Source organism: Centropristis striata, chromosome 3 (assembly GCF_030273125.1).
Source record: "Centropristis striata isolate RG_2023a ecotype Rhode Island chromosome 3, C.striata_1.0, whole genome shotgun sequence".
Taxonomy (NCBI): domain Eukaryota; kingdom Metazoa; phylum Chordata; class Actinopteri; order Perciformes; family Serranidae; genus Centropristis; species Centropristis striata.
The window spans coordinates 44,552,401-44,578,586 of NC_081519.1; the positions used below are offsets into that span (position 1 = coordinate 44,552,401).

Genomic DNA, 26,186 nt, shown 5'->3' on the forward strand with positions numbered 1-26,186 from the left:
TTTTGTATATGTTTTTTTTGTGCTGAAAATGTTGATCCAGTAAGTCAAAATAAAAAAAAATAATAATCAGGTCATATAGGTGAGGTTGTGCTGTAAACAATACCAACACGTCATGGTGAACACTTTTTAAGTGTTTTATACAGGCAAAATGAAAAGGAGTCAAAAACTGATAGAGAGTTATAACTATTTGAATGTATAACTATTGCGAAATTCCACACATGTTTGCAAGGCACAATATGTCAAAATTGACCAGTGCATGAAATGTTTTCGCCTTTAAAGAATAAACTTGAGTCGCTGTACTTGTTGACTTCCGGCCGCTAGGTGTCAGTGTCGCCGCGTCACGTCTTTCTGTTCAGGCAGCTTCCGGGTCGCCTGTTTGGGGTCCTGACTGGAGGCTCGGCGCCAGTCAACATTAAAATCTATAAAAACCGAGTAAATTTATGAAATAATCCGTTAAATCGAGTCGTTAAGGACGTTTGGACCTTCAGTCGTTCAACCATGAATCTGGAGCTGCTCGGTAAATAACACAACATCTTTATTTTCTCTCATTAAACGAGACTTTTCTTTATTTTATTCCGCTTGTTATGGTTAGCATTGTTAGCATGTTAGCATGTTAGCATCAGCCGAAACCAACCAAAGAATAAATAAAATATATTTATCGTTATTTATAATCGCTTTGTTTACATTTTTTAAACCTTTTAGCTTGGATCTAATCCCAATATATCGCCTGGTTTTTAATGTAAATGTTAGTTTAGCAGATAAAAGCAGCTGCCGGTGCTAACGGCTAATGCTAGCCGCTTTATTATGTTTTTATTTATGTTGATTTTTAATGTTTATTTATGAGAAAATAAACAAACAGAGATAATCCTTTTAATGGTGATTTAATCACATATATTATTTATGTCACCTCTGCTACAAACTGTTGCTTTTAACGTTATTAAATATAAATAAACAGCTGCTAAAGGAACATTAATATTCACAGAAATATTATTAATAAAAACTAAATAAATTTTGATTTATTTATGTTTACTTACTTTACTCATTTTTTAATTTTACAAATTAAATCAAGGCAACAAAACATTTACATTTAGTCATTTAGCTTTTATCCAAAGCGACTTACAGAAAAGGGGAAAACTTAAAATATAATAATAATAATAATAATAATTATTATTATTATTAATAATGATTATTATATATAATATATATAATAGTTATATATGTATAATAAAAAGAGAAAACTTAAAGTATTATATGTATTGCATTATATTTTAAGTGTTCCCTTTTTTCTGTAAGTGGCTTATATATATAATAAAAAAGAAAACTCTTAATATAAAATATATATTTTATAATAATTAAATATATATTATAATATATTATATTTGAAGTTTTCCCTTTATATATATATATATATATATATATATAAGAGAAAACTTAAAATAACAATATAATATATAATAGTAAAAATAAATATATATATATATATATAATAAAAAGAGAAAACTTAAAATATAATATATATATATATAATGATAATAATAATAAGAATTATAACATATATATTATAATATAATATATATAATTTTATTATATATTTATTATATTATATATTTATTTAAAATATTTATATAGCATCTTTCAAAACCGAGTTACAAGATGTTGTACAACAGAAATAAAACATATCAAATACAATTAACTGACAACAACAAAATAAAACCACAAAAAGAAATGACATTAGACTAAAAAAAATATAAAATTTAAAATCATCATTCTCAACAAGGTAATTCATACAACGATAATAAAAGGAAATTAAGAGAAGGCCAATCAATAAAAGTGAGTCTTTAGAAGATATTTAATAAAATGATGTCTATATCTGGGTTTTAATAAACAGTCACTGTAGTTAATTATTAATTGAGTGGAGGTTTGAGAAGTCTAAATATCTGTATTCTCTTTGATCTACAGCTGGTAGGTGATGGTCTGGATGGAGGAAAAGCAGTGAAGTCGTACTTATTTCTGTTTTCAGAGCTAGAATTATGTCTGTATGCAGCTTTAAATAGTCTGATTTACTCTAAGTCCAGGTTTGGCAAGTCCAAGTATTGTGTTTTTAATATTGTTTTATGTTTAGCTGACATTGACCTAAATAAAACACAACAAATCTTTCTCAGTCTCAAGTGTTAGGGCCTTCAGTATGACGTGTATTTATGTTTTACAACTTTGAAACAGTTTAATTTGTAAATCCAAAGCAAAGTTCAGCCTTGGAGGAAAAAAACATATTCAAGTTTGTTGGGAAGAGAATTTTGCCAGTGAAAACACATTTTATTTCAGATATTTCTCTTAGTTGTAAACCTACACTTCATTTTCTTCTGATGTTATTAGATAATATAAGAACAGAGATCTCTATACTCTATTTTTAACTTGATAAAGAAACACATTTTTATTTTTCCTCTCATTTGCTGTAGGATTTGTTTAAACTAGTTTTCTTGTAAATTGGCTGCTCCATCACAGAAATTATACCTTTTTTATAAGCAGTTTTTTATTTTAGTATTGCAGTGTTTTTCTCCTGTAAATGTTCTTTAATCTTGGTAAACTTAGAGTTCTTTCTTATGAATTATAGACTCATTTATAGAATTTGGATAAAATGTCAAGATATCTCTCACAGATTTCTCATTTAACTCATGAATAATGTTTCTGTTGCTTTCTGGTGAATATTAAGCTTAAACTGTTTAAAGTTTCCAGTTTTAATTTTGAATATACTTCAGACTTTTTGTTGTATTTTTAGTGAATATCTGACATGAATCTCAGATAAATAAAAATGATCTTTGTTGTAAATTTCTCACTTTATTAGTTTATTAAAGTCATTAATAGTCCAAAAATAGATGATTGTCTGATTGTTGTTGTTAAATGTTTCTCATCACTTCCTGTTTGTTATTTCTCTGCTAGAATCGTTCGGGCAGAACTATCCAGAGGTAAGTCACCAGCTCCTCATGTTGGCTGGCCGTATGGACCAAAAGTCATATCCCCATATATTTAGGATCAATATGTACATACGATATATATCCTGATATTTTTATCGCAAAGTGAGAGCAAATGTTCAGTCAAAGTCAAATATGACATGTCACAAGGGGTACCTTTTTTAAAATTAAAGCTCCATAAAGTGTTCCAAAAAAGACACAAAATGACCAAAAATAGATGTAAAAATTAATAAAAAGACAAAATGGCAACAACAAAAAAATACAGTAATGGAAAAAATGATCAGACCTCCTTGTTTTCTTCAGTTTCTTGTTCATTTTAATGTCTGGTTCAACTAAAGGTTCATTTGTTTGGACAAATATAATGATAACAACAAAAATATCTGGAATCTGAATATCTAGACATTTAACATGGTTTTATTGGTGATAAACAAAATAATTATCAATAAAACCATGTTAAATGACTCGATATCAGCTCTTAAATTAAATTCTTTGAGCTGTTTTTGTTGTTATCATTATATTTGTCCAAACTAATGAACCTTTAGTTGAACCAGACATTAAAATGAACAAGAAGTTAAAGAAAACAAGGAGGTCTGATGAATGTTTTTCCATGACTGTATATAAAGAAAGAGAACATTTGAACTATCTCGATATATGTGATATGGTCTAATTTTATATCAAATTAAAAAATATATCTTTTATATCGATATATCGCCCGGCCCTACTTCATGTAGAAGTCGCTGATATAATTTGTGAAATGAAAATGATCCAAACACCAAAAACACACAGAGATCATGTCTTGATTTAGGAAACAGTCATAAAGTATGTAAAGCTTCTCCTGGATGATGCTAACTCTGGTTTCATGGTGTGTGTGTGTGTGTGTGTGTGTGTGTCTGTGTGTCTGTGTGTCTGTGTGTGTGTGTGTGTGTGTCTGTGTGTCTGTGTGTCTGTGTGTCTGTGTGTCTGTGTGTGTGTGTGTGTAGGAGGCAGATGGGACCCTGGACTGCATCAGCATGGCCCTCACCTGCACCTTCAACCGTTGGGGGACGCTGCTGGCTGTCGGCTGCAACGACGGACGCATCGTCATCTGGGACTTCCTGACACGAGGCATCGCCAAGATCATCAGCGCCCACATCCACCCCGTCTGCTCCCTATGGTCAGACACACACACACAGACACACACACACACACACACACAGACATCCACCCAGTCTGCTCCCTATGGTCAGACACACACACACAGACACACACACACACACACACACACACAGACACATCCACCCCGTCTGCTCCCTATGGTCAGACACACACACACAGACACACACACACACACACACACACAGACACATCCACCCAGTCTGCTCCCTATGGTCAGACACACACACACACAGACACAGACACACACACACACACACACACACAGACACCCAGTCTGCTCCCTATGGTCAGACACACACACACAGACACACACACAGACACACACACACAGACACATCCACCCAGTCTGCTCCCTATGGTCAGACACACACACACAGACACACACACACAGGCACATCCACCCAGTCTGCTCCCTATGGTCAGACACACACACACAGGCACATCCACCCAGTCTGCTCCCTATGGTCAGACACACACACACAGACACATCCACCCAGTCTGCTCCCTATGGTCAGACACACACACACAGACACATCCACCCAGTCTGCTCCCTATGGTCAGACACACACACACAGACACACACACACAGACACATCCACCCAGTCTGCTCCCTATGGTCAGACACACACACACAGACACACACACAGACACACACACACACAGACACATCCACCCAGTCTGCTCCCTATGGTCAGACACACACACACAGACACACACACACAGGCACATCCACCCAGTCTGCTCCCTATGGTCAGACACACACACACAGACACACACACACACACACACACACAGACACATCCACCCAGTCTGCTCCCTATGGTCAGACACACACACACAGACACACACACACACACACATCCACCCAGTCTGCTCCCTATGGTCAGACACACACACACAGACACATCCACCCAGTCTGCTCCCTATGGTCAGACACACACACACAGACACACACACACACACACACACACATCCACCCAGTCTGCTCCCTATGGTCAGACACACAGACACAGACACACACACACAGACACACACACACATCCACCCAGTCTGCTCCCTATGGTCAGACACACACACTCAGACACACACACTCTCTGTTCACTAATACTATCTGTACATATCCTGGACATTTGGTGGAAAGACTCCTGTAAGTTTATTAGAGCTGCCAGAGCAGCTTGAAGGTCCCACCATGGAAATAATCCCACGTTTCTTTATTTCCTGTCCTGGAGCATGTATGTGACGTAAACACATACGTGACGTGAGCAGATCAGATCAGAGTTTTGTGTCTTGTCAGTGTAGACGACACGCTACGGAGGAGAGGATCTAAGTTTTACACTTTGGAGGGTGGTTTCAGATTTTTGCGTTTTTAAGCCCCAAAAACGCCGTCACCGTCTAAACGAAAGGCACTTCACATAAAATATTTTGTCGTTTTCACCCGCAAGCGTCCTGGTGTAAACGGGGCCTCAGACTCCTCCATCTTTACCTGCCTGCTCCTCCTTAGACTTCATGTTCTATGTGTGTGTGTGTGTGTGTGTGTGTGTGTGTGTGTGTGTGTGTGTGTGTGTGTGTGTGTGTGTGTGTGTGTGCGTGCAGCTGGAGTCGAGACGGACACAAGCTGGTGAGTGCTTCAACAGACAACATCGTGTCCCAGTGGGACGTCCTGACAGGAGACTGTGACCAGAGGTTTCGCTTCCCATCACCCATCCTCAAGCTGCAGTGTCACCCCAGAGACATGTGAGACACACACACACACACACACACACACACACACACACACACACACACACACACACACACACACACACACACCGCCATGGACAATAATAACCACAATCATCATCAATAACACCATGTTAAAGGTCCAGATATCAGCTCTTACATTAAACTCTTATCAGATATTTTTGGTCAATTTGTGTCTTTTTAGGCATTTTTGCATCTATTTTTGTCATTTTGTGCCTTTTTTATTAATTTTTTCATTGATTTTTTAGTCATTTTACATCTATTTTGTCATTTTATGTCATTTTGTGTCTTTTTTGGTCATTTTTGCATCTATTTTTGTCATTTTGTGCCTTTTTTATTAATTTTTTCATTGATTTTTTAGTCATTTTACATCTATTTTGTCATTTTATGTCATTTTGTGTCTTTTTTGGTCATTTTTGCATCTATTTTTGTCATTTTATTTCTTTTTTGGTCATTTTTACATCTATTTTTGGTCAATTTGTGTCTTTTTTTAGTCATTGTTGCATTTTTTTTTTTTTAATTTATTCTTGATAATAACAAAAATCATGATCAATAAAACCATGTTAAAGGTCTAGATATCAGCTCTTACATTAAACTCTTATCAGATATTTTCCACAGTCATGGAAAAAAATATTAGACCACCCTTTTTCTTCAGTTTCTTGTTCAACTAAAGGTTCATTTGTTTGGTCAAATATAATGATAACAACAAAAATAGGTAATAAGAGTTTAATATAAGAGCTGATATCTGGACATTTAACATGGTTTATTATCAAGAAAACCATGTTAAATGTCTAGATGTCAGATATTTTTGTTGTTACCATTATATTTGTCCAAACAAATGTACCTTTAGTTGAACCAGAAGAACCTGAAGGCATTTTGTGTATTTTTTTGTTGTCATATTTGGTCAATTTCTGTCCTTTTTAGTCATTTTTACATCTATTTTGGTCATTTTGTGTCTTTTTATTCATTTTTTCATCTATTTTTTGTCATTTTGTTTTGTGTCTTTTTAGTCATTTTTTTATCTACAGTCATTGAAACATTCTTGATAATAACCAAAATCATGATCAATAAAACCATGTTAAATGTCTAGATATCAGCTCTTAAATTAAACTCTTATCAGATATTTTTGTTGTCATCATTATATTTGTCCAAACAAATGAACCTTTAGTTGAACCAGACATTAAAATGAACCAGAAACTGGTCTAATAATATTTTCCATGACTGTATAACTCCTTTTGCACCATAATTCTGCTTTGCTACATAACAATAAGCACAGAATGGGGTTATGGAGTTGTTATTCAGATTATTAACATATTGTGTGTGTGTGTTGAAGGGACAAGGTCCTGGTGTGTCCCATGAAGTCGGCCCCGGTGCTGCTGACTCTGTCCGACTCCAAACACGTGGTCCTGCCGGTGGACGACGACTCGGACCTGAACGTGGTGGCGGCGTTCGACCGGCGGGGAGAATACATCTACACGGGCAACGCCAAGGGGAAGGTCAGACACGCTGCCAGGCTCAGAGTCCTACACAGTCTGACTGAGGAAACTGATTTAATGTTCTTTAACGTTTTTAACTGGCCAGCCAAAAGAGTTATAGGTAGATCAGTGATATGACACTTACTTCTACATGTAGTGATGATGTCATTTTTATGATTTTTTTTTAAAGTTGATGAATAAAAGTTGGTAAATCTGTGTTTTAATGACTATTTCAATTTATTTCAAGTGGTTTGAACTGGTTTTATTCTGGTTTTTAACTGGTTTTATTCTGGTTTCAAAATAAACATCACTTATATGTGATCTGTAAATATCAGAAAATCAAACATATATGGACACCTGCTGTTGGTAAATCTGTCTTTAATGATTATTTAATGCTTAAAGTACAATATACGCAAAAGGTAAAACTGAGAAAAATGCTTTAAAGATTTTAAACGTTTTTTAAGTGTTTAACAACTCTGTTCAAAGATTTGTGTATTTTAAACTTAATATTATAAAGAAATGTTGTATTTTAGTCTGAATATAATTTTATCTCACTTTTCTTACTTCACTATCACTATCTAGATAATTTCCCTTTCAAATAAACGTAAAATTTCTATTATTTTTATGTTTAAATTAGTATATATATCCAAAGCAGACCGTAGTAAGTGTAATTTCTGCTTGGTTTTGAGTTGGAGTTTGTGGTTTTTATATAATCATTTCTCTGAAATAAAGCAAAATTGAAATCTAAAACAGACATCAAGGAGTTCATTTTTAGTTATAACTCAATTTCGACCAAAAATGTAGTTACTGCAGTTAGACTTTGTAGGGCAGAGTACAACTTTTAACCACATCACTGCATTTTAACACAGTATATAATGTGAATTTAATAGAGAACAAAAAGCTCAGTGCTAAAAGTTCTAACTGTGGAATGCTCCAGTTTTTACCTGAATGGTAAAAGTTTATAATAGTTTAGTTTATGAAGACACAAGCATTTGTAGATTTCTCTGCACTCTCATTCTACCCTGTAAACTGTTGTTGTTCAGTGTTTTTGTGGTTCTTTCTCCACTAACATTCTCTCTGCTGCTCTGTTACAGATTTTGGTGTTGAACACAAACACTCAGGAGCTGGTGGCTTCCTTCAGAGTCACCACTGGAACCAGCAACACCACCGCCATCAAATCCATCGAGTTCGCACGCAAGGGAAGGTGAGAGGCAGCAGGAGCTCTTTATCTATCCACACCACAATCTGCACCTTTAACCCTTAACAGGACACGCATTGGAATACTGGCAAATTCTAAATGTCAACCCTAGAGAATGTTGGAGGATATTACATACAGCCAGAAAAACAACATACGGACCCGGAGGAGGGGGGTCATATTTAGAGAGATAAATTTACAAGATTTAAAGCGGCAAATCTACAAGAAAAAAAATGTGCAGATTTGGTGAATCTGCAAGGAAAAAGCTATTTTCCCCACTTTTTTCTTGTAAATCTGTGATTTTTTTCAGTTTAGCTGAGCACATGTTGCCAATGTCAGAAAAATAAATAAAAAATAGATTTTCTAATGTAAAGTTGAGAGACAGAGACTGATGGTGTTTGGAGCAGAGAATAAATTAGCAGTAAAGTCGTCAAGTGGTATTAAATGTACAGTTAACCCTTAATAGGACACTCACTGAAATACTTACAAATTCCAAATTTCAACCCTAGAGAATATTGGAGGATATTACATACAGACAGAATGTGTAAAAAAAAAACATACGAAAATAATATTTTGAGAAAAAAGTTTACGAGATTAAAGTGACAAATCTACGAGAAAAAATGCGTAGATTTATGAGATTTAAAGGTGTGAACCTGCGAGAAAAAAGTTGCTTTTTTACCACTTTTTTCTTGTAAATATGGGACTTTTTTCACGCATATTTGCCACTTTAAATCTCTGAAATCTAGGACTTTTTTCCTTGTAGATTTGCCACTTGAATCTAGTAAATTTGCAACTTTTTTCTCTAAATATTTTTATGTTTTATTTTGGATATCCGCTGAAGTTACCAGATACGGTTCTTAAAGAGTTAACAGTAGTTCTCTGTGATCTGTGACTGTCTCACTGTGATTGTAGAACAAATCCATATATCAGTATTTACACATGATGGAGAGAAGACTCAGCTCCTCCTCCTTTATTCCTCCCTCTGTCTCTTATTCTGCCTCTGTTTGTTGTTTTGTGTGCAGCTGCTTCCTGATCAACACGGCGGACCGGATCATCCGGGTGTATGACGGCAGGGAGATCCTGACCTGTGGCCGCGACGGAGAGCCTGAACCCATGCAGAAGCTCCAGGACCTGGTCAACAGGTACGCCAGCATTTACTGCTTTTATTTACCTTTCTCCGAAATATCTACAAATATTTGTATTTTTTACAGGCTAAATTCGTCACTTTTTTCTTGTAAATTTGTCACTTTTTTCTTTGTAAATTCGTCACTTTTTTCTCGTAAATTTGAGAATTTTTTTATTAGTTGTAGTTTTTTTGTAATGGGTTATTTTTAAAAGTGACAAATTTACGGGGAAAATTTGTCACTTTTTTCTTGTAAATTTGAGATTTTTTTTCGTAAATTTGTCACTTTTTTTCATAAATTTGAGATTTTTTTCTTGTAAATTTGGGATTTTTTTCTTGTAAATTTGAGATTTTTTTCTTGTTAATTTGTCACTTTTTTCTCGTAAATTCGTCACTTTTTTCTCGTAAATTTGAGATTTTTTTTATTAGTTGTAGTTTAGTTTTTACTAGTTTTAGTTTAGTTTTTACTAGTTGTAGTTTAGTTTTTATTAGTTGTAGTTTAGTTTTTATTAGTTGTAGTGTAGTTTTTATTAGTTTTAGTTTAGTTTTTATTAGTTTTAGTGTTAGTTTTTATTAGTTGTAGTTTAGTTTTTATTAGTTTTAGTGTAGTTTTTATTAGTTGTAGTTGTTTTGTAATGGTGTATTTGTTGGGTCCAGATTCAATAAGGTCACAATAAATGTTTCCTTTATTTCCTTTGTCTGATCCATCTCAGCCCCAATAAGTTTATTAAGTCATAAAACCAGATAGATGAAATAGATTTCATATCAACCAAAAAGGTTTACGGATGAAAAAAGTTGACAAAGACCAAAACGATGGACATTTTCACTATAATTTTAGTTAGTTTTAGTTAGTTTTGGAGCCACAAAATACAGTTTCAGTTCGTTATTTAAAAAAACTCTCGTTTTTATTTTTATTTTTATTTCAGTTAACGAAAATGTTTTTTCAGTTCTAGTTTTGGTTATTTCGTTAGTTTTCGTTCACTATAATAACCTTATAATGACACTAAAACGTCTGTGTTTTGTGTGCAGGACTCCGTGGAAACGCTGCTGTTTCTCCGGAGATGGCGAGTACATCGTGGCCGGTTCAGCCCGGCAGCACGCGCTCTACATCTGGGAGAAGAGCATCGGGAACCTGGTGAAGATCCTCCACGGGACCAGAGGAGAGCTGCTGCTGGACGTCGCTGTAAGGACGCTGTCATCTCATGATTATTAATCACGATTATTCATCATGTCAGGGAAAACATCTGTATTTTTTATTGCACTACTTTTAACCCATTTAGGCCTAAAACGCCTGGAAAAAATGGCTGTAAAACCTCTGGGTGATTTTAAAATAACCTCCTAAAACCTGGAGTTTTAAAAAAAATAATTGTATGTCTTTTTTTGGTAATTCTGCATTTTAAAATGTAAATATCACCGACGATCAGGTTAATTTAATAGTAGGGTTGTCACGATACGATATGTTCAACTCGATACCGATACTCAGGAAAATATTCGATACTCGATACCATTTTCGATACCACCAGGATAAAAACAAAGACCCGTAAATTTAACAGAAATATTTTTTTTAACAAGGAAAATGCAACGTGTAAAAATGAACAGAACCACAGGTTAAATATTTATAATAAAAACAGTTGTTCAAAAAGAAACTGCAACTATGATAACAAGCTTCAGGTCTGAGGTAGTGCAAAAAATACATAAATACAATAAACAATAACAATTAGAACAATATTTAGAGGTTGTATGGTTTAGCTGCTTAATAAGTTGTTGGATCGATACTTTTGAAAATGAGTATTGTATCCGGATACAACGTTTTAGTATCGATACTTTTTTGAGTATCGATACTTTTGACAACCCTATTTAATCGTGGCGGCCAAAATCATGATCACGATTAAAATTCAAGTAATTGTGCAGCCCAACAAATTGAGATATATTGAGACGTTGTGTTGTTAAAAACCAAATAATTGACCTTTCTCACCTTTTCCTGTGTTCAGTGGCATCCTGTCCGTCCGATTATCGCCTCCATCTCCAGCGGCGTGGTCTCCATCTGGGCTCAGAACCAAGTGGTGAGTAGACCATTAATTCATGTATCAATGAAAGGAAACACATTGATTATTGTTATTATTATTTCATTGTCAATCTCAACTCAACTTTATTTGTAAAGCACTTTAAAAACAACCACAGCCACTGACTGAATGTTTGTCTGTAGGAGAACTGGAGCGCCTTCGCTCCCGACTTCAAAGAGCTGGACGAGAACGTGGAGTACGAGGAGAGAGAGTCTGAGTTCGACATCGAGGACGAAGACAAGAGTGAACCAGAGCAGACAGGTAGATAATACACACACACACACACACACACAGAGACACACACAGACACACACACTCACACACAGAGACACACAGACACACACACACACACACACACACACACACACCAGTTTGACATGTCTGGCTCTATACCATTGCAAAATACAGTCATGGAAAAAATGATTAGACCACCTTTGTTTTCTTCAGTTTCTGGTTCATTTTAATGTCTGGTTCAACTAAAGGTTCATTTGTTTGGACAAATATAATGATAACAACAAAAATATCTGATAAGAGTTTAATTTAAAGACAATGGTCTAATACTTTTTTCCACGACTGTAATTTTTTTTTTGCCACTTTGTGTCTTTTTAGTAATTTTTACATTGATTTTTGGTCATTTTGTGTCTTTTTAGTCGTTTTTACATCTATTTCTGGTCATTTTGTGTCTTTTTAGTCGTTTTTACATCTATTTCTGGTCATTTTGTGTCTTTTTAGTCATATTTACATTGATTTTTGGTCATTTTGTGTCATTTTTTAGTCATTTTTGCATATTTTTTTGTCATTTTGTGTCTTTTTTGGTCATTTTTACATCTATTTCTGGTAATTTTGTGTCTTTTTAGTCATTTTTGCATCTATTTTTTATTTTTATTTTTATTCTTGATTATTAACCAAAATCAATACCAATAAAACCATGTTAAATGTCTAGTTATCAGCTCTTAAATGAAACTCTTATCAGATATTTTTGTTGTTATCATTATATTTGTCCATAAAAATGAACCTTTAGTAGAACCAGACATTAGAATGTGTCTTGATGCCTCAGACATAAAGCTGTTGTCGTGTTGCAGGTGCAGACGCTGCGGAGGATGAAGAGGTTGACGTCACCACCGTCGACCCTATAGTTGCTTTTTGCAGCAGGTGAGAAACAACAAACCCTGATCTGACCTCTGACCTCTGACTCTGACCAGCCTCAACTCAAACTTAAGTTGTGTCTTAAGTCAGATTTTTGTCTTCTGGTTCTCAACATGGTGGTCATGTCAAGATTTGCTGATGGGCAGAAAAGGGCTCGGTGTGTTAAATCAGTAGTTCTCAACCTTTTTGAGTCGCGACCCCCAATTTAATATGCATGTTGTCCGCGACCCCCGCGAATCTCACTCGCACAGTTCAGATCAAAAAAGGAGTCAAATTGACCACAAAATGGCCCAATAAAGAAACAAAATTACCAAAAAAGAAACAAAATGACCAAAAAAGACACAAAATGACCAAAAAAACCCACAAAATGGCCCAAAAAAGAAACAAAATTACCAAAAAAGAAACAAAATTACCAAAAAAGAAACAAAATTACCAAAAAAGACACAAAATAACCAAAAAAAAGACACATAATGTCCAAAAAAGACACAAAATGTCAAAAAAAGACACAAAATGACCAAAAAAGGAAACAAAATGACCAAAAAAAGGAAAGAAAATGACCAAAAAAGACACAAATTGACCACAAAATTATCAAAAAAAGACACAAAATTACCAAAAAAGACACAAAATGATCCAGAAAAGAAACAAAATGACCAAAAAAAGGAAAGAAAATGACCAAAAAAGACACAAAATGACCAAAAAAAGGAAAGAAAATGACCAAAAAAGACACAAATTGACCACAAAATTATCAAAAAAAGACACAAAATTACCAAAAAGACACAAAATGACCAAAAAAGACACAAAATGATCCAGAAAAGAAACAAAATGACCAAAAAAAAGGAAACAAAATTACCAAAAAAGACACAAAATGACCCAAAAAAGACACAAAATGACCAAAAAAAGGAAAGAAAATGACCAAAAAAGACACAAATTGACCACAAAATTATCAAAAAAAGACACAAAATGACCAAAAAAGACACAAAATGACCAAAAAAGACACAAAATAAGTTAAAAAACACACATAGTCAAGAAATGATAAGAGCGTCTCCTCTTGTGTCCCTGTGGTGCAGTGACGAGGAGCTGGAGGACTATAAGGCCCTGCTCTACCTGCCCATCGCCCCGGAGGTGGAGGACCCCGAGGAGAACCCCTTCGGCCCCCCGCCTGACGCCGCCTCCCAGACCGCCACGCCAGAGGAGGCGTTAGCCGGCGGGGACAAGAAGCGCCAGCCGTCATCTGAAGGAGGTCCGGCCAAGAAGAAGGCCCGCACCACCACCATCGAGCTGCAGGGGGTCCCCAGTGACGGTGAGACACCCAAACACTACAGTCAATAGATTCAATCTGTCAACAGGTTTATATAGTGGATACTTTTACAGATACTGGCCAGGTTCTGTATTTCCTTCTGCATGAAGGAACTAGAAGAAAGTAGAAACAGTTTTGTTTAACCCTTAATAGGACACGCATTGAAATACTTCCAAATTCCAAATTTCAACCCTGGAGAATATTGGAGGATATTACATACTGCCAGAATGTGTAAAAAAAACACATACGGACCCGGGGGAGGGGGGTAATATTTTGAGAAAAAAAGTTTAAGAGATTAAAGTGGCAAATCTGCCAGAAAAAAATGTGCAGATTTATGAGATTTAAAGTGGTCTGGGAGAAAAAAAGTAGCTTTTTTACCACTTTAAATCACTTAAATCTGTGACTTTTTTTCTTGTAGATTTGCCACTTTAATCTAGTAAATTTGCAACTTTTTTCTCACAGAGAGACCTGGGGACCCCATTTAGATATCCACTGAAGTTACCAAATATAGTTCTTCGCCCGATAAAGGGTTAAAAGACTTTTGTTTATGGTTTTTGATCATATTTTAATAAGAAGTCTTCCTGGTTTCTGATCTGTTGTCAGTTGGTCCAATTAAATTTTTTAAAGACAGTCATGATCCCCAGAGGACGGATCCTGAAGACTTTTCAACCTGCAGTGTGGAGATGTAATCTCTTTGCTCTGGTAGTGAGAGCGAGTACAGAAACACTGTTGCTGCTTGTGACTCACAAATGCAAAGTTTCTTTTTATCAACAGCATGAACACCACAACGTCAGTATTGTGTGATATACAGACAGCATCGTGTGAACTCGTTTGGCTTGAATGTTCGGGACATTTAGCTTTATGTAAAAGTCTTCACTTAGTTAGTCAACATGTGCTACAGACATTAATGTTCCCTTCAAGACGAATTGTACAAACTAATAAGTAAACAACTCCATCAACAAAAATATTGGCTTTATCTATATAGTTATTGCTAATTCAAGCCATCAAGTCTGATTCCAACAGAATGTGATTAAAACATGCAGATTCTCCTGCTCTAACCTTTGTCAGAATGTTCTCCGCTCCCTTCAGCAGAACTCTGTGTTACATGCTGAGAAGGAAATGTTTGCATATGATTTAAAAAATGCAAAGTAGAAGCAAATGCAGTGAATGAAAACAAACGTAGTTTGAAATAGAAAACCAGAGTTACCAGTTGGGTGATTCTCCTGAAGCCAGTCTGAGTTCTGTCTGTGGAGATTATCAGGACATACTTTATTAAACTAAATATATTTCACTTTTATATGAATGAACAATAAAGACATGATGAGGCACAAGTCATTGTTTTGTGCTAAAATAATATTTCTAAACATATTTTTGATTCATAAATTCACTACTGTAATGGATCCAGATAAAAATGTCATGTTTCCCCCACACTTATATACAATAAATATTTAATAAACTTTATAAAAATAAATATACATTTGTTTAAAAATGTATAATTTAACAGAATATAATCAAACATAATGGTTTTTAACAATGTTTAAAGAACAACATCTGAATGAAAATTGATGATAAAAATGGTTAAATGTTACGGTAATGATAGAATTGTTTGAATTAAAATATGTGTGTATTTTAATAAATACATGTTGGTGATAGCAGCTAGCCTTGAGCATATTTAAGAGCTTCAAAAGAAGAAAAAAAAGAAAAAAACCTTTTAGTTGTTGTTTTTATTTAAAAATGTGTTACGGTAATGAATTTTGTTGCTCACAGTGTCTAAACATGTGAGAAAATACCTTAAAATTCTTTAAATAATAAATAATGCAACATGTAAAAATGAACAGAACCACATGTTAAATATTTATATTAAAAAACAGTAGTGCAAAAAGAAACTATGATAGCAAGCTTCAGGTCTGAGGTAGTGCACAAAATAAATAAATAAATACAATAAACAATAACAATTAGAACAATATTTAGAGGTTGTATGCTGAGCACAATATTAGGAACCGACTTTTCTCTGCTTCATTCTGGGACTTCAAGAGAGAAAATAACACTTTTCACTCACCAACATTTATGTAAACTTATTAACTTTATGTCATTTTGTGTCTTTTTTGGTCATTTTTGCATCTATTTTTGGTCATTTTGTGTCTTTTTTAAGTCATTTTTACATCTATTTTTGGTAATTTTGTGTCTTTTTTAGTCATTTTTACATCTATTTTTGGTAATTTTGTGTCTTTTTTAAGTCATTTTGACATCTATTTTTAGTAATTTTATGTCTTTAGTCATTTTAACATCTATTTTTGTCATTTTGTGTCTTTTTTAAGTCATTTTTACATCTATTTTTAGTAATTTTATGTCTTTTTAGTCATTTTAAGATCTATTTTTGGTCATTTTGCGTCTTTTTAGTCATTTTAACTTCTATTTTTGGTCATTTTGTGTCTTTAGTCATTGTTACATCTATTTTTGGTCATTTTGTGTCTCTTTTAGTCATTGTTACATCTATTTTTGGTCATTTTATGTCTTTTTAGTCATTTTTACATCTATTTTTGGTCATTTTGTGTCTTTAGTCATTTTTACATCTATTTTTGTCATTTTGTGTCTTTTTTAAGTCATTTTTGCATCTATTTTTGGTCATTTTGTGTCTTTTTAGTCATTTTTACATCTATTTTTGGTCATTTTGTGTCTTTTTAGTCATTTTTACATCTATTTTTAGTAATTTTATGTCTTTTTAGTCATTTTTACATCTATTTTTGGTCATTTTGTGTCTTTTTTTTTAGTCATTTTTGCATCTATTGTTTGTCATTTTGTGTCTGAATATGGGAGATTCTAGAAGATTTACAGTGTTTGTTCCACTGGTGTCACCATAGGTTCTTATGGGTTCAATAGAAAACCAGAGTTACCAGTTATAGTGCTGTCACAGTGTTTATTGTCATGAATTCTACATTGGGATGCCTATAGTTTTATTGTGAAAAGCTGACCTTTGACCCTGCCCCCCCCCTGTAGAGGTGCACCCCCTGCTGGGAGTGAAGGGGGACGGCAAGTCGAAGAAGAAGACGGCCGGCCGGCCCAAAGGCTCCAAAGGTAAAGACAAAGACTTCCCCTTCAGGCCCAAGCCCTACAGGGGCGAACGGCCCTCCTTCCCCCTGGTGGAGACCCTGGGCAGCTCTGGCCCAGGAGGAGGAGGAGGAGGAGGAGGAGGAGGAGGAGGGATGAAGGGCAGAGCAGAGGGGGGCCTGGCCACAGGTAAGAACCCCCCCGCCCCCTTACCTGCTGCTGCTGCTGCTGTCTGGGAGCTCTGCTAGTCTGACTGACCCCCACCAGCCCAACCTGTCTCCACGGCAACACCCCCCCCCCCCCCCACCCCCCCTTCCTGTACTGCTTATACCCAACATGACCCCCCCCACCCCACTCCACCCACCCACCAAACCACCACCCACTGACAGAGAGCATGTGGTAACGCCACAGTCTGGAGGTCACCATTTGTTTTATTTTATTCAACCTTTATTTAACCAGGAAATATCCCCGTAGTGAGATTAAGAACCACTTTTCACCTTAAATATTCATCTTAAATCAACTCTGTTTCAGGCGTTTTTAACAAGTTTTCTTAATCAGACCTGCAGAACTCTGTAGTTTAGTTTTTATTAGTTGTAGTGTAGTTTTATTAGTTGTAGTTGTTGTGTAATGGGGTATTTGTTGGGTCCAGATTCAATAAGGTCACAATAAATGTTTCCTTTATTTCCTTTGTCTGATCCATCTCAGCCCCAATAAGTTTATTAAGTCATAAAACCAGATAGATGAAATAGATTTCATATCAACCAAAAAGGTTTACAGATGAAAAAAGTTGACAAAGACCAAAACGAAGGACATTTTCACTATAATTTTAGTAAGTTTTGGAACCATAAAACACAGTTTCAGTTAGTTATCGTATAAAAACAAGAGTTTTTTCAGTTCTAGTTTTGGTTATTTTGCTAGTTTTGGTTACCTATAATAACTCTGGTCCTCAGCAGCTGAGTTAAAGTCCCTCCAGACTGGCGTTACGACTCTCTAACAGCTCTCTGACTGATTGTTGATTGTTGGACTGTAGTTGACCGTAGTTGGACTGTAGTTGACTGTAGTTGACTGTAGTTGGACTGTAGTTGACTGTAGTTGGACTGTAGGTGACAGTAGTTGACTGTAGTTGACGGTAGTTGACCGTAGTTGACCGTAGTTGACTGTAGTTGACCGTAGTTGGACTGTAGTTGACCGTAGTTGACTGTAGTTGGACTGTAGTTGACCGTAGTTGACTGTAGTTGGACCGTAGTTGACCGTAGTTGGACTGTAGTTGACTGTAGTTGACCGTACTTGACTGTAGTTGACTGTAGTTGACTGTAGTTGGACTGTAGTTGACCGTAGTTGACTGTAGTTGACTGTAGTTGACTGTAGTTGGACTGTAGGTGACAGTAGTTGACTGTAGTTGGACTGTAGTTGACTGTAGTTGACCGTAGTTGGACCGTAGTTGACTGTAGTTGACCGTAGTTGACTGTAGTTGGACTGTAGTTGACTGTAATTGACTGTAGTTGACTGTAGTTGGACCGTAGTTGACCGTAGTTGGACTGTAGTTGACTGTAGTTGACCGTAGTTGACTGTAGTTGACTGTAGTTGGACTGTAGTTGACCGTAGTTGACCGTAGTTGACTGTAGTTGACCGTAGTTGACTGTAGTTGACCGTAGTTGACTGTAGTTGGACTGTAGTTGACTGTAATTGACTGTAGTTGACTGTAGTTGGACCGTAGTTGACCGTAGTTGGACTGTAGTTGACCGTAGTTGACTGTAGTTGACTGTAGTTGGACTGTAGTTGACCGTAGTTGACTGTAGTTGACCGTAGTTGGACTGTAGTTGACTGTAGTTGACCGTAGTTGACTGTAGTTGACTGTAGTTGACTGTAGTTGACCGTAGTTGACCGTAGTTGACCGTAGTTGGACTGTAGTTGACTGTAGTTGGACTGTAGTTGACTGTAATTGACCGTAGTTGACTGTAGTTGACCGTAGTTGACTGTAGTTGACTGTCGTAGTAGCTGTAGATGGTGTTAAGGTGGTGGCTGATGGTGGGATGGTGCAGCTTGTTTCCATGGCGACTAGCTGGCTAGTCTCCGTCTACTTCCTGCTTGGCCTTTGACCCTCCTGCTCCCCCTCGCCCCCCTCGCCCCCCCTCGCTCCCTGGGCTTGTCATGTGACATGATGGTGTGTCTGTAGCTGCTCAGGTCTGTTTCTGTTTCTGTCTCTGTGTCTGTTGATGGAGACGCTGTTGATGTCTCAACTAGAGCTGAACGGTTTAAAGTGAAATACAGTCATGGAAAAAATGATTAGACCTCCTTGTTTTCTTCAGTTTCTTGTACATTTTAATGTCTGGTTCAACTAAAGGTTCATTTGTTTGGACAAATATAATGATAACAACAAAAACAGCTGATAAGAGTTTAATTTAAGAGCTGATATCTAGACATTCAACATGGTTTTATTCATCATGATTTTGGTTGTTATCAAGAATGTTTCCATGACTTTAAATGTAAAATTGACTAAAAAAGACACAAAATGACAAAAAAATATGCAAAAATGACCAAAAAAAGACACAAAATGATCAAATAAAGACACAAAAAGAGCTGATATCTCGACATTTAACATGGTTTTATTGATCATAACCAAAATCATGATCAATAAAACCATGTTAAATGTCTAGATATCAGCTCTTAAATTAAACTCTTATCAGATATTTTTGTTGTTCTCATTATATTTGTCCAAACAAATGAACCTTTAGTTGAACCAGACATTAAAATGAACAAGAAACTGAAGAAAACAAGGAGGTCTGATACTTTTTCCATGACTGGATTTGTTAAAAGCAAAAATTAAAAAAATATATATATATATATATTAATTTGGTAAAAATCCCCCCAGTGATGTTTTTAATAATAATTGAATTAATGTTCCAGAAGTTTCAGCTCCAGTCTGACTGACTGTCAACCTCCATCACAGCTACATTAACCCTGTTATATATGTTCACTATTAAAGATTAATAATATAATATAAACCAACAGCTCACTGCTCTTCCTCACTATCAAATGAGGAAGAATACGTAGATTAATTGTATAATTGTATCACAGATGAGACGTTTATTAATCAAACTTTCCTCTTATATTCCTCACATTAGTTCTAGTTTTATTTCAGTAGAGACGAGTTAATTATAGGAGAGAGGAAGACTTTATGGATGTAAATGAGCTTTTATCAGTGAAGACGTTTGAGAAATCTGAAGACGGAAAGAAGAAAAAAACAACAACAACAAAACAATATCTGATGTGAATCATCTTAAAGGAATAGTTCAACCTTTTGGGAAATCAGCAACTCATTTTCTTTCTTTCTGAAAGTGAGATATGAGAAGATCGACACACAAACACAAATATAAAAGTGAAAGTCTGGGAGTTTACTGCTGATTTCTGCTTTCTGTCTGTTGATGGTAACAACAACATGTTATTATTGAGCTTCACATCTACTTCAGGGCTCAGAAACCTTTATTAACAAAAGAGCCACTGTTGGCTAGAAAAAGAGAAAAAATCTGCTTTACAACAAAGATAAAACAGCCTTAATTGAAGCCTAATGAGCCTACCAACATTACTGATAGGTCACAATGAGCAGTTATTAATATGGTTTTGTCATAAAGCAGTAAAGGACACAAGTGTAAACAAGAAGTGAGACTCTGAGAAATATCAAGGAAATCTAACCTGGTGAGGGAAACTCTAAACTCGACTAGAAATTGGCTCAATTTAGAGGTTAAGGCTTCAGGTTGTAGACTTTTATAAGCTATGATGCACATTAAAGTTGACTAAAATGTTTTAAAAAAATGTTTTACTGCTGTTTATAAACCACATTCTTACAATTGAAGAATACAAATTGATTTGGGCATACACCAATGATAAATTAAAGTTAAAATGTAAAAAAAAACAACCTATTATTTCGTATAATTCTTTGGTCATCCTCTAATCCTCTAAATTTTGCCAATTAGGACCATTAGTATGGAAGTCACACATTTATGAAATTTAAATCTCTTTAAATATTGCAGGTTTCTGAGATTAAAAGTGGCAAATCTATGAGGAAAAAGGGAGCCTGAAGAGCCTGATGAGGCTCTGGAGCCGCAGGGTGCCGACCCCTGGTCTAGTTGATAGTTCGTGTTAAATGTTGTACAAAGCGAGGCTGTCAGGCTTTATGCTAAGCTAAGCTAACCCTGTCCAGACTCCAGCTCTGGACTTCACACAGACTATAGAAATGAAGTCTATTTCCCAAAATGTTGAACTGTTCCTTTATTCCAGCGTCTCCTGGAGAATCACAGCTGATCACAACTATCAGCTTTCTATCAAACAGCTTCAGTTTAGAACCAGTTCATCAGCTGAAAGCTGCAGGAAGAGTCCAGTTCAATAAATAATAGTAATTAGCATTAATCAGTAAATATGAACGGTTCAAACTAAAGTGTTTTCAGCAGAACAGAGTGGTGAGTATAACATGCTGCTGTTGTCCTGATGGAATTAATGCTGTCAAGATTTACTTTTTACTGAAGTTCTAACGTGAGACTAGAGCTACACTGATAAAAAATTATAAAACAGTAACTCTAAAGGTCTAAAACCAGATCAAACAGTAAATCTAAAGGTCTAAAACCAGATCAAACAGTAAATCTAAAGGTCTAAAACCAGATCAAACAGTAAATCTAAAGGTCTAAAACCAGATCAAACAGTAAATCTAAAGGTCTAAAACCAGATCAAACAGTAAATCTAAAGGTCTAAAACCAGATCAAACAGTAAATCTAAAGGTCTAAAAACCAGATCAAACAGTAAATCTAAAGGTCTAAAACCAGATCAAACAGTAAATCTAAAGGTCTAAAACCAGATCAAACAGTAAATCTAAAGGTCTAAAACCAGATCAAACAGTAAATCTAAAGGTCTAAAACCAGATCAAACAGTAAATCTAAAGGTCTAAAACCAGATCAAACAGTAAATCTAAAGGTCTAAAACCAGATCAAACAGTAAATCTAAAGGTCTAAAACCAGATCAAACAGTAAATCTAAAGGTCTAAAAACCAGATCAAACAGTAAATCTAAAGGTCTAAAACCAGATCAAACAGTAAATCTAAAGGTCTAAAACCAGATCAAACAGTAAATCTAAAGGTCTAAAACCAGATCAAACAGTAAATCTAAAGGTCTAAAACCAGATCAAACAGTAAATCTAAAGGTCTAAAACCAGATCAAACAGTAAATCTAAAGGTCTAAAACCAGATCAAACAGTAAATCTAAAGGTCTAAAACCAGATCAAACAGTAAATCTAAAGGTCTAAAACCAGATCAAACAGTAAATCTAAAGGTCTAAAACCAGATCAAACAGTAAATCTAAAGGTCTAAAACCAGATCAAACAGTAAATCTAAAGGTCTAAAACCAGATCAAACAGTAAATCTAAAGGTCTAAAACCAGATCAAACAGTAAATCTAAAGGTCTAAAACCAAATCAAACAGTAAATCTAAAGGTCTAAAACCAGATCAAACAGTAAATCTAAAGGTCTAAAACCAGATCAAACAGTAAATCTAAAGGTCTAAAACCAGATCAAACAGTAAATCTAAAGGTCTAAAACCAGATCAAACAGTAAATCTAAAGGTCTAAAACCAGATCAAACAGTAAATCTAAAGGTCTAAAACCAGATCAAACAGTAAATCTAAAGGTCTAAAACCAGATCAAACAGTAAATCTAAAGGTCTAAAACCAGATCAAACAGTAAATCTAAAGGTCTAAAACCAAATCAAACAGTAAATCTAAAGGTCTAAAACCAGATCAAACAGTAAATCTAAAGGTCTAAAACCAGATCAAACAGTAAATCTAAAGGTCTAAAACCAGATCAAACAGTAAATCTAAAGGTCTAAAACCAGATCAAACAGTAAATCTAAAGGTCTAAAACCAGATCAAACAGTAAATCTAAAGGTCTAAAACCAGATCAAACAGTAAATCTAAAGGTCTAAAACCAGATCAAACAGTAAATCTAAAGGTCTAAAACCAGATCAAACAGTAAATCTAAAGGTCTAAAACCAGATCAAACAGTAAATCTAAAGGTCTAAAACCAGATCAAACAGTAAATCTAAAGGTCTAAAACCAGATCAAACAGTAAATCTAAAGGTCTAAAACCAGATCAAACAGTAAATCTAAAGGTCTAAAACCAGATCAAACAGTAAATCTAAAGGTCTAAAACCAAATCAAACAGTAAATCTAAAGGTCTAAAACCAGATCAAACAGTAAATCTAAAGGTCTAAAACCAGATCAAACAGTAAATCTAAAGGTCTAAAACCAGATCAAACAGTAAATCTAAAGGTCTAAAACCAGATCAAACAGTAAATCTAAAGGTCTAAAACCAGATCAAACAGTAAATCTAAAGGTCTAAAACCAGATCAAACAGTAAATCTAAAGGTCTAAAACCAGATCAAACAGTAAATCTAAAGGTCTAAAACCAGATCAAACAGTAAATCTAAAGGTCTAAAACCAGATCAAACAGTAAATCTAAAGGTCTAAAACCAGATCAAACAGTAAATCTAAAGGTCTAAAACCAGATCAAACAGTAAATCTAAAGGTCTAAAACCAGATCAAACAGTAAATCTAAAGGTCTAAAACCAGATCAAACAGTAAATCTAAAGGTCTAAAACCAGATCAAACAGTAAATCTAAAGGTCTAAAACCAGATCAAACAGTAAATCTGAGGGAAATGATCTTGCTGCATGGACAGATAATTTACCTTGACAAGATTTATTAAATTAAGATTATTAAATCTAGAAATAAGCATGTTGAACACTTAAAATAAGAAATTAACTCTTAAAACAAGATAAATGATCTAACACTTCTAAATCTAAAGTTTTTTTTTATCTTGGTAAGAACCAAATAATCATCAGGTCACTCTGCTCGGGCCAGTTCATCACTGCTGGCAGCTTTAATTTATCTTGTTTTAAGAGTTAATTTCTTATTTTAAGTGTTCAACATGCTTATTTCTAGATTTAATAATCTTAATTTAATAAATCTTGTCAAGGTAAATGATCTGTCCATGCAGCAGATTTACTGTTAGAGAAGTGAGAGATGAATGTGAGGAGAACATGAGAGTGTTTTAGTTTGTTTGTTGTGACGGTTGTTGTTGTTGTTTCCTCTGCAGGTAGTTTGGTGTCAGCAGCGTATAAACAACACGACATGGGAGGGATGGACTGACTGTGACTCTCCTACAGGCTCCAAACACAGAGACACAAAGCCTGATGGGATATCACACTGGTGGACTGCTTCCTCTCCAACCAGAGCACAGGAGCCTCCTCACGAGCCTCCTCACGAGCCTCCTCACGAGCCTCCTCACGAGCCTCCTCACGAGCCTCCTCAGGAGCCTCCTCACAAGCCTCCTCAGGAGCCTCCTCACGAGCCTCCTCAGGAGCCTCCTCACGAGCCTCCTCACGAGCCTCCTCACGAGCCTCCTCACGAGCCTCAGGAGCCTCCTCAGGAGCCTCCTCAGGAGCCTCCTCACGAGCCTCCTCACGAGCCTCCTCAGGAGCCTCCTCAGGAGCCTCCTCACGAGCCTCCTCAGGAGCCTCCTCACGAGCCTCAGGAGCCTCCTCAGGAGCCTCCTCACGAGCCTCCTCACGAGCCTCCTCACGAGCCTCCTCAGGAGGAGGAACGAGTCCTCTGGTCCTCTGGTCCCAGTAGAGATCTCTGTCTTGTGTCTCTGTAGGATCCATCATGTATAGAACTCGTGTGTGTGAATACGTGTGTGACGTCTTTCTTGTTGTTTTTATACGTATTAAAACATTTTTGATTTATAATTAACGAGCTGCTGTCTGCTTCTGTGGGACTTCATTTGGCTGTTGATGGTTAAAAAAAAGACACAAAATGACTAAAAAAAGACACAAAATGACTAAAAAAAGACACAATATGACTAAAAAAGACACAAAATGACTAAAAAAAGACACAATATGACTAAAAAAGACACAATATGACCAAAAAATGACTAAAAAAAGACATGAAATCACTAAAAAAAGACATGAAATCACTAAAAAAGACACAAAATAACTAAAATAAGACAAAATGACCAAAAAAGACACAAAATGACTAAAAAAAGACACAATATGACCAAAAAAAGACACAAAATGACTAAAAATGACACAATATGACCAAAAAAAGACACAAAATGACCAAAAAAAAAGATACAATATGACCAAAAAAAGACACAAAATAACTAAAATAAGACAAAATGACCAAAAAAAGACACAAAATGACTAAAAAAAGACACAATATGACCAAAAAAAGACACGAAATGACTAAAAAAGACACAATATGACCAAAAAATGACTAAAAAAAGACATGAAATCACTAAAAAAGACATAAAATAACTAAAATAAGACAAAATGACCAAAAAAAAAGACACAAAATGACCAAAAAAAGACACAAAATGACTAAAAAAAGACACAATATGACCAAAAAAAGACACAAAATGACTAAAAAAGACACAATATGACCAAAAAATGACTAGAAAAAGACATGAAATCACTAAAAAAGACACCAAATAACTAAAAAAGGACACAAACACACAAAATAACAAAAAAAGACAAAACAATCAAAAGACAAAACAATAAGGTTTACAAATAAAAGAAAGAGATTTAAATATGAATACAACTTGGAGGGTGTCAAGTGTTCTAAAATGTACAGTTGTTAATTTTTCATGGATTATATTTGGTATAATTGTCCATAAATGGCTGGCGTATTGTATGAAAGCTCTTTATCTCTATGCCTCTCAGGGTGGATGTTATTTTTTCATCATATCGTTGATTAAAGCTTCAGAGACTGAAAGGAGGATTTCTTTGTTTCCACTTCAGCAGAATGTTGATGGTGGATCTCTGAGGCGGGTTTTGATTTATAAAAGCTGGAAAGAATTCACACAAAAACCTGAAGAAAGAAGAGAAAAGTACTCAGATAAAGATAAGATTTCAGAGTATTTTAGTGCTGAATGTTGC

At 35.3% G+C, this 26,186-nt stretch overlaps 1 protein-coding gene across 2 annotated transcripts; it reads left to right on the forward strand.

The window, feature by feature from the left end:
- Positions 1-355: 355 nt before the first annotated feature.
- Positions 356-24,545, forward strand: rbbp5 (retinoblastoma binding protein 5). 2 transcript variants are annotated; one of them, XM_059329887.1, is made up of 14 exons: positions 356-517; positions 2,938-2,963; positions 3,950-4,122; positions 5,718-5,858; positions 7,198-7,360; positions 8,434-8,543; positions 9,557-9,676; positions 10,687-10,840; positions 11,649-11,720; positions 11,864-11,981; positions 12,803-12,872; positions 13,934-14,166; positions 17,161-17,400; positions 24,347-24,545. In XM_059329887.1, exons 1-14 carry the CDS (start codon positions 499-501, stop codon positions 24,397-24,399), a joined length of 1,692 nt encoding a protein of 563 aa, XP_059185870.1. In that variant the 5' UTR covers positions 356-498; the 3' UTR covers positions 24,400-24,545. The 2 variants fall into 2 exon arrangements, with proteins under 2 accessions (XP_059185870.1, XP_059185871.1); XM_059329888.1 differs by having other exon boundaries at positions 17,161-17,238.
- The last annotated feature ends 1,641 nt before the right edge of the window (positions 24,546-26,186 follow it).

What these genes read in the sequence shown, in the direction of transcription:
- rbbp5 (XM_059329887.1), top strand. An exon ending in CACCCCGTCTGCTCCCTATG is followed by an intron (nt 4,123 to 5,717) that starts GTCAGACACACA and finishes GTGTGCGTGCAG; the next exon opens with CTGGAGTCGAGACGGACACA. An exon ending in CGGGCAACGCCAAGGGGAAG is followed by an intron (nt 7,361 to 8,433) that starts GTCAGACACGCT and finishes GCTCTGTTACAG; the next exon opens with ATTTTGGTGTTGAACACAAA.